The sequence below is a fragment of the Lingula anatina genome, chromosome 10, assembly GCF_051362555.1.
Source record: "Lingula anatina isolate TDL-2025a chromosome 10, LinAna3.0, whole genome shotgun sequence".
Lineage (NCBI taxonomy): Eukaryota > Metazoa > Brachiopoda > Lingulata > Lingulida > Lingulidae > Lingula > Lingula anatina.
The window spans coordinates 5,509,355-5,522,500 of NC_141776.1; the positions used below are offsets into that span (position 1 = coordinate 5,509,355).

General features: G+C 38.5%; 1 protein-coding gene across 1 annotated transcript in view; it reads left to right on the forward strand.

Moving 5' to 3' along the window:
• Nucleotides 1-170: 170 nt before the first annotated feature.
• The window catches only part of LOC106158356 (uncharacterized), a 13,207-nt gene continuing 231 nt past the window's right edge, over nt 171-13,146 (forward strand). Inside the window, exons 1-7 of the mRNA XM_086996645.1 lie at nt 171-197; nt 10,466-10,552; nt 11,080-11,205; nt 11,499-11,630; nt 11,794-11,907; nt 12,062-12,245; nt 12,449-13,146. The exon at nt 12,449-13,146 is cut by the window's right edge and continues 231 nt beyond it. Of these exons, the coding sequence (XP_086852771.1) occupies nt 186-197; nt 10,466-10,552; nt 11,080-11,205; nt 11,499-11,630; nt 11,794-11,907; nt 12,062-12,245; nt 12,449-12,603 (810 nt within the window). The 5' untranslated portion in view covers nt 171-185 and the 3' untranslated portion in view covers nt 12,604-13,146. The remainder of the gene's footprint in view (nt 198-10,465; nt 10,553-11,079; nt 11,206-11,498; nt 11,631-11,793; nt 11,908-12,061; nt 12,246-12,448) is intronic.

Below are 13,146 nucleotides of genomic sequence, written 5' to 3' on the forward strand. Positions count from 1 at the left end.
TATCTTATCAATGGTTGGGTAATTTTAACAAGCATTCACACGATACAAAAGGTGAAATAAACCAACGAAAAGTGATCTTTGTCAAACAAGTTTTCCATGCAAAAGATGGAACGTCTTCCAAGTTTTTAAGCAGAAAAAAACGCGCTTTCATATGTTGCTCTTAAGAATATGACAGCGAAGAAGAAATGCTAAAAACCGTAAGTATCTGACCAATTGTTAGGTAAATTAAACAACACGACACAAAAGGTGTAAAATTCATTCTTTCAAGAAAACTAGAAAATTTGTTTTTCTTATTTTGCTGAAGACTTGATAGTTTCATTTTTTCAATTAAATTTTATCGGTTGATAATGTAATCGAGCTCTGTCCTTTAATGCACAAGTAAGGCCTGTACTTCTCCGACTTATGGAGAGAGTCAAGTATTGAGCATTGGTCAGTTCATTTGTTACACCCTTCTAGCATTTTATTTATTGACTACAGATCAGCTTTTAACACAGTTGTGCCAATAAATCTATATTTGGAAATTTTAAACCATCTTGAGCTACCTGTTTTTATTTGTGACTGGATTTTAGACTTTCTTTTAGATAGAAGACAATCTGTTAAAGTCAGCTCTTTTATCTAAAAAAAAAAAAGTTTTAAATACCGGTGTACCGCAGGGATGCGTCTTTTCACTTTGTCTTTACTTCCTTTTTACCTATGATTGTACTATTGTAAGCGACGGGACTTTTCTTATGAAATTTGCGGATGATACTACGCTTGTGGGGCTAGTTACTTATAATGACGAGAGTACACTTAGAGAATCTGTTGAGTCGGTGGAAAGGTGGTACGAGAGTAATGATCTTAATTTGACCGTAGCTAAAACCAAACAAATGATAGTGAATTTTAGAAAGAATCAGAATGTTAAGGCACCACTCCCAACTGGTAACGTTGAAATAAGTAGGGTAGAGGAATTTTATCTATTTGGTACACGCATGAACAGTAAAATTAATTGGAAAGATAATACCGCGAGGAGTGTAAAGAAGGTACGGCAAAGATTAAATTTTTAGGATCATTGAGAACTTTTACTGATAGCGAGCCTATTTTAGTCAATTTTATAGGTGTGTAATTGAAAGCATCCTGGCGTACAGAATTATAATATGGTATAGCGGAACAACTGGGGATGAAAAAATAAACTAACCAACGTTGTAAAAACTGCAAGCAAGGTGTATGTAATCGGGCAGGATCTGCCCATGATATTTTAACGACAGAATGAAGAAAAGAACTGTTAACACCATGGAAGATTTTTCTCATCCTGCATCATCACTTTTTACCTTTTTACCAAGTAATAGTAGACTTTAAACTTTTAAAAGGAGTAAAAGCTTTTTAAACAGCTTTTATCCAAGTGCAGTGACGCATTTTTATTTGATCTCAAAACCCAATTCTTAATTTATCTATTGTATTACACCTATTCTGTATATTTTCAAACTTGCTCCAAAAGGAAAATGATTTCCGAATTTTATAATTCACTAAATAAACTCTTAACTTATCTTATCTTATTTTATCGTTATCCACGTTACGTGTAAGGCACTTACAATTACAAAAAAATGTGATTCGTGTAAAAGAAAAAGTGAGGTACGTCTCAAAGAATAATAGTTCATATTTATAGACATTAATTGTAGTGCAAGAGAAGGAAACAAAATAAACACGGAGAGCGACTCTTTGGCGTGTAATTCAGTTGTACAAACATGAGTCTAGATGCTGACAACCTGTCATTAAGTGATTATTTATCATATTTGAAAAGAAAATGAGGTGTCGCATTTTTTAACTTACGCAATTCAAAAACAGAACTAGTTAGCATAAGAAAGGTTGAAGTGTTAAAATCTATTTATTCATTTTTTAAAGAATCCACTTGGGACATTCACGAATAAATGTGAGCGGGATATTTGGTTAGACACACAATGCAATGTCCAGAATTATTTCTCTTCAAATTGATAAGCTGTTCAGTTCTACAGGTAGTCAGCCACAGAGCAATTGTTTCAAAAAGGGTTGGTTTCACGAAAAAACTTTAGCCCCTAAAGTGGTCTAAACTTCTTGATGAAAAATCTTGTCTATGAATTTAAAAAGAATGCATTGTAGTCCAGTGGTATATTTCTTTTGAGAAAAAACTTCAACGTAATGAGAAGTGCCATGCATACGGACGCTAAAAAAACACTGTTATTCGAAAAGGTATAAATAGCGTGCATAGTCATGATCAGCAACCACAACGAATTTCGAAGAAAAGGTGATTACAAAACTATCAATCAATATTTGAGTTAAAAGTATCTAATTATAGCAAAAAACGGCTAACCAGAGTTGGAAGTAAATATTACCTGTATGACATTGGAGCGCACCGCTAGTCTTCAACCGACTCTCTTATCTTACATAATTAACTGTGTCTTCTGCTGCAGAACGCCGCTCTGACTGGTATGCTTAGTAATGGGACGTCACTCCCCGTAGTAATGGTGGGGGAAATAAACTTAGATTGTTCAGATTGTTTAAAGAAGGTCTAGAAGTAAGTAGTCATGTCAAAAATCCATTTTTGTCAATTAAACATCGAAGTGCACGTGCTTAGGTGAAGTGTTGGGTGGCCCCACTTCGAATAGAAACGGGTCGATATGAAAAAACTAGCTATTTTGAGAAAAGAACCGGTGCATTGTGTGATAAGGGGATTTTAGTTAACTATCCCTCTTTTATTGTTGAACGTGGTGAAATTAAAATAAACGTTCTAATAACACTTTTGATTTCTTGAATGATAACAAGTACACACAATGGACAATAGAAGTGTCACCCCCTGAATCAGAGTAATCAAATAATAATCAAGTAATCAATTGTCAAAGTAGGCAGATCTTGGATCTTGAGTAGTTATAATGCCTGGTCTACATTTTTTTTTTGTGTGTGTGAAATTTGATGTTAATAAAATAATACCAGGAGCATATCATTCCACAGTCATTTATCTCCCCCAAAGTATTGGTTCAGTAGGGGTGACACTTCTATTATCCATGGTGCGTATTTATTTTTGATTAGTAGTGATATGATTAATTTAGTTGCCAAAATTTGCTGCCGATTTCTAGACGGAATTTTATTTATAAATGAAGTTTCCATGTATATACACGGTATTAAGCGATATTCAGTATCTCGTAGTTCTATATAGAAATGCCATGTTTTACTGTTCTTAATTAGTATTTCTCTTTTTATGGGTGAGACTTCAATACAATATCTTGATTACTTGTGGTTTATATCATCAGTGTCAAAATAAAAGGAGTGACTGTTGAGAGAGGTACGTGGCAGTATATAATTTTGCGTTGTAAACAGAAAAAATTGAGAAAAACGAACAAAAGGCTGAAAATACCAAGTACCCATTAAATAATTTTCAAATAAGATTCGACGAAAAGACGGACGACTGAATCCATATAAGGCAACAGACATTAAGATAATGATACATAATGATACTATGTTGCATGACACTTCCTGGCACGCAGTAGGTGATGGAATGCGTTTTATAAAGAAACTGAACACTGAGTAAAATAAACAATATTCCGAGGCGGACACGTGCGTGTTACAAGCTCACAAACACAAAAATAATCATTAACCTTGACCCGTCATCTAAATGCATGGCAAACAACAACAGGTTTCGAACGTGTCAGGAGTCACGTTTTAAAGCGAGGACGAACGTGAGGAGACTTCGGCAAACACAGGTCCAAACGATAAGACTTTGTTTGAGGGCAGCTAATATTGAAGGCCTACAATTTTAATTAAAATACAAACAGGTGCTAAAACCGTGAGTCATGTTGAAAAAAGTGCCTTCCAAGAAAATTAGAAAATATCTATGTGGTTTTATTTAACGCGAAATCGTGAGTCACGCCTACTCTTGCAAATGACAATTGTAGGCCTAAACATCACGTACTAAACAAATAAAACTACCGTGTGTCCCTCCCTTTCGTGGATAAAACTACAATCTTAATTAAAATAATTTTAATTGAAATAACATATGTTAATTAAAGGATATCTTTAATGACTTAAGACTGTCACAACCAGGACGTTTTTTATTATCATGCAAACAGCCATGAATGCGAGCCAAAGGATGAAGAAATGCCTTTCAAGAACACGGGGGAATACTTTGTGGTTTTATTTGACGCGCAATTGGTATTATAATTTTTATCAGAAAAAAAAAGAAAAGAACACCTGGTTAACGCGTTAGGCGAACACCTCTCTTTCGTGGGTGAAATACAATCAAAATAAAACAGATGAAGCCTTAACGAACCATATTCGAAACAACACAAAAATTTTCCTATACGATTAAACATAGTTTTCTCGATTCATTTACATCTCGTGCTGGTACTCGTACTTTCACCCATATTTCGTCCTTTTCGCTCGTGTAAATAGCCCGACTTCTTTCCATTCGAGATCAATAGGGCCTACAGTCACTTTACAAACACGTCCTTAACAGCCTATGTACAATGAAATGATGACTAATACAGAAATGGGGAAACCGCCTGAAAAGCCAGAAGACCTGTAAGATTTTTGATATCGCAGGTCCTGGCAAGGTTGATGCGAAAATACAGTACATGATAATAAATCACATGTAAACAGATATAAAATATTTAGTTCGGACCAGCACTCTGCACCACACATGGCCTTCGTGACCCGTATGTCCTGCCTGTCTCTCTTCCTGGTGATAACAAAGTCGATGAGATGCCAATGCTTTGAGCGTGGGTGCATCCATGATGTCCTGTTGCGGGTGGGGAGGCTGAAGATGGTGTTTGTGATCGGAAGGTTGTGCTCGGCACATGTCTGGAGAATCTTCAGTCCGTTGCTGTTACAGCTGCCGATCCCATGCTTCCGTACCACCCCTTCCCATGTAGTGAGGTCACTGCCGACTCTGGCGTTAAAGTCTCCGAGTATAAAGAGCTTTTCTGTGTTGGGAACTGAGTTGATGGTAGCATCAAGGTCCACATAGAACTTGTCTTTGATCTCCTCTGGGTTGGTCATGGTGGGCGCATGATACAATGGTGGGAAACTTCTTTCCTGTACAGAAAGGGAGTCTCAAGGTCATCAGGCGATCATTTATACCTTTTGGTGGGCCAGCGAGCTTGACAACCAGTTCTGTCCTCACTGTTCAGGAGCGTACACATTACATGTGGCAAAGATCAGTGGGGTACTCCTTGAATTTTATTTCCTTATTTTCTTCTTTGTATGTCGACCGCTTATTTAGGGCCCCCATAAGCTGACTAGGGTAGTGTGGAGCATGACAGGTCAAGACGACTGGAGATGGAATGTGGATCCAGTGGATGACCAGGATGTACTATGTGCCTCATTCTGGGGGGGAGGGGGGTAAAGTCATGTCAAAGGTAGGTTTCGAACCCAAAGATGTAACAAACCGATTCATGAATACTTACCTTACGGACTTGCACGCTAACCACTACACAGACGAGCTGAAGTTGCAAACCACTAATTTTTTCTCTGATATATGGCTCACCAGAAGGATTTCATATACATTTATAATTGTATCATTTAACCTTATTATTGCGTAAGTATAGGACTTTCAAATGGCCGGACTTACATTACTGTAACAGGAATAAAAGTCCGACAGTAATACAAGTCCTACTTACCCTAATTATGAGCCAGTAACCTAAGATCGCATTCACAACGAGTTGAGCCATGGCTTTACAAATCCTGGAACTAAATATGGCGGACGTACATGAAAGAAAAAACGCCTAATCTTTTAATAGTCTCTCCGCCTCTCACACGCCTCCCCATGCGTCGTCCCTGCGGGGGTACAGTCATTAAATCTCGGCTCCATTGGGACGACACAGATTTATTTGTGAATTTTTAAAAGGCTTTAGATAAATAAATAAATACATAAATAAATGAATAAATGAATTACTTCGACCTTGCTTATGCTAACGTCGTTGTGTTTTTGAATTTCGTAGGTTTAAAAAATGCGACACCGCATCATTTTCTTTTCAAATATGATAAATAATCACTTAATGACAGCTTGTCAGCGTCGAGACACACATTTGTAGAACTAAATTACATGCCTTGGAGTCGTTCTCCGTGTTTATTTTTGTTTCCTGCTATTTCACTACAATTAATGTCTATAAATATGACCGATTATCCTTTGAGATGTACTTTATTTTTTCCTTACATGAGTTACCATACGTTTGAACTGATATTGACCACTATGCGTCACAAAAGCTGATTTTTCCTTTGAATCGTCAGACAAACCTACCGTCCAAAAAGCTGTATTGATGTCCATAAGGGAAAAGTAGGTAGCTTTGGAGTCGGCAACAGAGTCAAAAATATCCTCTAAACGAGGGAGGGGGAAGCTGATTGTTTTGGTAACGGCATTCAATTTCCGATAATCAATAGCAAATCGAAAATCACCCTGTTTCTTTTTCAATAGTACCACGGGGCTACTCCAAGGTGAAGTAGATGGTTCTATGATATCGTGCCGTAGCATTTTATCTATCTGACGATCAATCTCTGCTTTGGCTTGAGGACTGGCCCTATAAAATCGTTGCGCAATCGGAGGATGCCCATCTGTTTCAATAGTATGTTTGTAGAGGGGAACGTGACCAATTTCAGATAAATCTGAGGCAAAAATGTCTTTGTTGCTACCAATAAGACATAACAGTTGATTCTGTTGATTTGGAGAAAGATGAGTGAGATCAAAGGGAATGCCGAGAGAGAGAGCCGCTTGCTTGTTTTGAGGGGAAGGAGGAGGAATTGGAGGGGCGGGGCTGGAAGTGAAATCAATTTGATTTACCATAGATGAATCGATACGGGACGCTTTGGCCAAAATAGTATTGCGACATATTGTGATAGCATTAGGAGTCACATTTGCCATACGGTAAAAGCAATATCGCGTTGACAAAGCATTCACTGAAGATGCGCCTAATAATGTAGAAACATTATTGGTCGGTTCCAGTAAGACAAGAGTTGACACCTGGGGCTGTAGGTGAACGCGAGAGACATGCACACGTACTAATTGTTCTGTGTGGGGCGCAATAGTGACAGTGGATGTATTGCGTGCGAGGCCCAATTGGTCAGAAACGTTAAAGGGGACTGTAATGTCGGGGTTACGCAAGATCAATTCCTGGGTGGACAAATCGAGAGTGGCTCCATGATTATGGAGGAAATCAAGGCCCAAAATAGCAGGACGAGTGAGTTTCGGTATAACTTGAAAATTGTGAGTAAATTTTGCTTTGCCAATGTAAAATTGGAGACGTAACACACCTAAAATGTTTTGGGATACACCACCTACGCCTATAATCGTTTTCAAATGAGAAGGCGGAGCTAACTGAGATAGTGAAATACCCATTTTATGCAAAACGTCTTTCGATATACATGAAACAGAAGCACCCGTATCTACCAATGTATCTATTCTACAATTTCGTGCCGAAATAAAAATAGAATTTTGTTTAACAGAATTTGACAGTCTACCGACAGCCTTTTCGTTTTTTCGTGCTTTTAACCGTCATTGGCGCCTACCAGAACGGCAGACCCTAGCTAAATGACCAATTCTACCGCAATTTCTACACGTTAATTGAGAAGCGGGGCAAAATTTACGTAAATGCGACATACCACAGCCGTTGCATCTTGGTGTCTCTTGATTCATGGCAAATTGTCTGTTTCCGCTGCGACCCAGTTGTCTACCTCCAGATCGTCCCTGGAATCGAGGGGGTGGAGGTCCATTGTTATAGCGGCGTGGTTGCTGGAATTGCCAGTGTGGAATGTACTCAGGGTACGCGTTCTGAAAATTAGAAGAGGGGGGTTGGCGCTGAAAATTGGGGTTCTGGGGATATGTCGCCGTGGGCTGCACAGGATTTACTGTGGCCGGTGTCGGGGGAGAAGTTGACAGTTGTGAAATCTTTTCCTTGATTTCGGACAATTGCGTGCTTAGGGCCGTTAACGTGGCAGATGGCGACGATGAAGGTTGAATGGCTGTTTCCGCCTGGCGTGCGCGTGCGATGAGTTCTTCGAAGGTATGGGGCTCATGTTGCGCTACAAACGGTCGTACTTCGGGTAGCAGACCGTGTAAAATGGCTTGAATTGCTTGTTCTTCTGGCAGTTGAACTCTAGCCGCCTCTCGTCGCATTTCTGCGATATAGTCCTGGACTGGTTGGGACGGAGATTGAGTTTTGTGGAAAAGATTGGACACTGCTACCCATTTTGCGCTTTCAGTTGGCCGAAAGCGACGGGTAAAGGCCAATTCTATTGTTGTCATGTCCCGGCGGTGCTCTTCTGGTAGTGTATCATACCAATCAAGGGCAGCCCCACGCAACAGTAGGGGGAATGCCGAACGTTGTTGTTCGTCCGACAACCCTCTGTATGCTGCGTAATTTTTAAAATGGGCTAGCCAACGATTGTAATCTTCGTGGGTTGAGGCTGTGAATTTCTCAGGCATCAAGTGCAAATCGGCTGGCATATTATCAGCGTGGGCAGGCGACGGGGGACGTGGGGGAATTGGTGAGTTTCTGGCGGAATCGGCGGGCGTGGAGCTCTCAGTGTCGGAGACGCTGCTGTCTAAAGGCTGAATTACGGTGGGGTCGATGATATCGTTGAGTTGCGATAACGCTGGTGAAGCTGAGCGAGAAGAAGTTGGCGAGGTATGTGCCGACGGTGGAGACGTTGGCTCTTTTACCGGGACCGATGTACGTGTCTCACCTGCCTTTTTGTGCCTGGTATTTGCTGACGGCGTCGACCAATAGTTTTCTGGCCTGGAAAACATGCGGGGACGTTGCTGTTGGCTCGGCTGCGGGAGAAGGAATCAACCGTGTTCTCCACCACCTTGTAACCCCGGTTGGTTACTTAATTCTGAGCGGGTAGCAAACTTGAAAACACCGAAGACATCAATGGTATCTCATGAAGATCTTTATTTGTTGACGGGCTACAATCTGGCACGCAGGCAGGGACAGTCACGACGATCTCCCGGGGTCTCTCTCTCACTAACTGAGAAGCCCTCATTTTATAGGGAATCGTTCTAAGTCCTGCGTGCCCAATTACTATTACTAAATGTGTGTAATTTATAGGAATAATAAAGGAACTAAAGGTAACATACGTGATTAATAGGAAGTATGAGAAAACTAAATACAGGGACTATATTACATTCCATAGTAGCCCTGAACACGGATATGTTCTCCGGGTAGGAAGGTTACATAACGCTCGGACCTGGGAATGGCCTCAACTGAAATTTCCCCAGGTGTAGTGACTGTTTTTGGTGGAAGAGATCAAAAGAGCGAAATGACTATAATGAGGCCAAAGTATTTCTACAATTTTAGAGTCGGCACCGGGTTTCCATTTTCTGTCATCTGAAAGGGGTGTATCTTCAATTACTTAAATAAATTACTCTACTGAGATTTTTGTTTCTAATTTTGGTTTCTCTTCCGTGATTGAAAATGTGATTTAAAGGCAGAGACAAATTGTATAACACTACCGTGTTATATAAGTGTCTAACACATAACGTAGATAACGTTATTTGGGGTGTAACAGAAGAACTGACCAACGCCCAATACATATGACTCTTACCATAAGATTGAAGGTACAGGGCTTACATGTGCATAAAAGGACAAGGAGATAAGTTACATAATCAGTCTATAAATTTTAAAAAGTGTAACTATCAAATCTCTCTCTCTCTCTCTTCACGGAAAGTCACTGCAACTTTTCGTTGCCTTTAACCTCAGCTCCTCCTTTTTTAATGTCCACGGACTTGCATCATTTTCCTTTTGGCACTTGAGTGGTTTGATAGACCCCCAATTAACACGTGTAAAAGAGCAGATTATTTGCTAAATATATATTTGGCATCGGCGTCAAGAGCAAATTAACTAAAACATTTTTTCTAGTTTTCTCGAAATGAATTTTACACGTTTTGTATTGTGTTGTTCAAATAACCTAACGATTAGTCAGATACTTCAAAAAATACTTACGGTTTTTCTTCCTTGTTGTCATGTTCTTAAGAGCAGTGCGTTTTTTTTTTTTTTTTTTTTTTTTTTTTTTTTTTTTTTTTTGAAAGTTTCTCACCTCATCAACATATGAAAACGCTTTTTATTTCTGCCTATGAACTTGGCAGACATTGCTCCGTCTTTTGTATGGAAAACTTGTTTGTCAAAGATCACTTTTGTGCCTTGAATTTGGTTTATTTCACCTTTTGTATCGTGTGAATACTTATTAAAATCACCCAACCATTGATCAGATACTTAAAAAAATGCTTAGGGTTTTTAACAATTTTTTCCTGGTTGTCGAAAACTTTCCCACCACATCAACATATGAAAGCGCGTGACAGTGTTTTTTCTTTGGAATCGGAAACCTGTTTGTCAAAGATCTCCCTCCATGATGTCAGCTAAAATAAGAGGGTACGCCCAGCTCGAAGCAGACGGCGAACTCGATCGGTCGGAAAAAGTAAAGCCTTGAGTGCTGCTCTCTGATACAACAATTTTGACATACTTTCAAGATGCTGCCAACTGTCAGTGAAAAGTCTGCCGAGCCAGGAGTGACTGTCATCACAGACGGTGGGTCCTCTGGACGTGACGGCGCTGAGGTAAATGCGTCTACTTTGAAGATGTTTAGGCTAGGAATTTTTTCTCTAACTTGGGTCATTCCACAAACAAGTGAACAGTTGAGTCGCGTCAGTCACTTTGCTTTTGTTGTGAATATTCAGCGTTTTTTCATTTTTTTTTTTTTCACACATATTTTAGTATGGAGTTTTCATGTTTTAGCAAAATTATCATGCTGGCAATGGTGAATGTAATTAGTAATTTTTGCAAGTATAGATAAACAATAAAATTAGATTGCCTTCGATAAAGTAATTTTTTATGATAATGGATACAAAGACGAGGAAATTCTGACTCAATCCCATTGTCAGATTGCCATTTTTTGTCTGTCGCCCAGACTTTCAATGCAAAATATAAGTTGTTGCAATTATTTGCACCGTTTTCAAAATTTTCATAAAATTATATTTTTAAATAGTTGCATCAATTTCTTTTAAAAACAGTTGGCGATGAGATAAACAATAATATTCCAACTTTATTTTTGTTCCAATTTATCTTTTAATTTGTTATATTTCAGACCAAGGCCTCGTACAAGAAGTACATAATTGTTGCTGTTGCTCTCATTGTTGTTGTTGCTGTTGCTGTCGGTGGAACGTTGGGAGCAGTTCACATCTCTAACAAGGCAGCACAAGATGTGTGGAAGGTGGGTATACGGTATCACTAATAATAATAATAATAATAATAATAATAATAATAATAATAAAAATAATAATAACAATAGAATATTTGGGAATTATGCTAATTTACATTTATGACACAAACAGATCACTTTAGAAGAAGCTTAAATTTAGCACGCGAATGAAATATCTCACTTCCAATACGCATCGATCTGGTTTTAAAGGAAAGCGGTGGAATAATATGCAAAGAAATGTGAGCAATTAAAACTAACGATCTCATCGCCATCATCATCTAATGTGATAATTATTATTTATTCAGGAGTACCATCTCCGTTTAACCGACAAACAAGGGAAGAAAGTTGACGAAAAGGTTCAGGTTGATCTGAAGGACAACATCACCGTGTACAACGTGAACAACGAGATGTTCCACGTTGCCATGGACAACTCGAGGGTGGGTAGAGGGGGTTTTAACGTTATTGTGGAAATTGCTAATCAAAGGCGGAATATTTTACTTATACTACCTTTTACTACCTTTCAATTTTTATGTGTTTTGAATGCCAATAAAGTTAGTTTGTCGGCTAAAATATTCTGTGGGAATATCCCATTCCTTTCAGGGTCTGGTAGTATACAAGATGGAAATGAATGACAAGTTTGCTTGTTACTTGACTCCAATGAACAAATCTGAAGAGACTGACAGCAAGGACGTGGCCAACGCTTTGGAACAACCGGTGCGATTTACTTCATATTAATTTGGACTTTGAATCTGTGTTTACATCTTCACATACACATTATTTTAATTGTGTTTAAATATATAAAGTGGCATTTAAACATGTACAGGATATGAATAAAACCGTAATCTAACCTATACCATCATGCTTTTAGAACACCGTCGAAAATACGACATCAGATGAAGATAATGAACAAAAACAATTCGTCGCCAACACCTCCCCGATCAAGGACAAGTCCTTCCTAAGTTCCAGGATGAAGGAATTCTGCAGGAATCTGGAGGCATACTGGCTTACTCAGAAGGACGGCAACACTGTAGCCAGCACCCAAACCGCGGCAGGTACGCAAAATATAAATCTCTGAAATGTTAATCATTTCCTGATTCAATACGTACAACTATGACCATGCAGTAAATTTACTTTTTACTTTCTACGTACATGTAGAATCTACAAGACATTAGGAACATTAACATTACCCATCGTTTCGATTATATTATATTATATTATATTATATTATATTATATTTTATTATATTATATTATAGGAGGTAAACGCCAAAAGCGAGCTTGCTACCGAATACGTTCCATATGCCCGTATAGAATAAGCACATGCATTAGGACCAGGATCGGTTTTCAGTGGAATTGCGGTACTACGTGTATATACAGACCCTGTTGGAGGTACATATGCTCTGGTAAATAAACGCTGCTGCTAAATATATGTTTAACACAAAGATTTTTGCAAAGCGTGATTAGTCAACTTTAGTCAACTTCCCGCGGCCATGTCTATCCAAGAATATTTCAGAAATCTAAATGAAACAGGGTTTATCCACTGTTACATGAGTATTTATGATATAGGAGCCACATGGTACCAGTACAGAGTGAGGTTTCAGAAAAAATCCCCTCCAAAATTCTCAATCAGCCACTCCCAGTTTTTTTTTTCAATAATACCCATGTATGCATTTTTTGTGTGTGTAAACTGTCATAACAACAACAGTGAAATCATTATCCCAGCTAATGATAAGTTATGCATCATTTAGTTATTGTTCTATTAGCAATGGCTCTATTACTATTTGTTTGTAATCAAATAGATTAAGCAATGTCTGACTTTTTTGGTGACTTTTTTTTTTTGCATCGTTTTACGTAATCAAAAAACAAAGATGCCAAAAATAAGGCGTAAAAGGTTTTTCATGGTCTCTGACGGATAAATAGTAAATCATATTTAGGATATGAGGGCCACATGGTT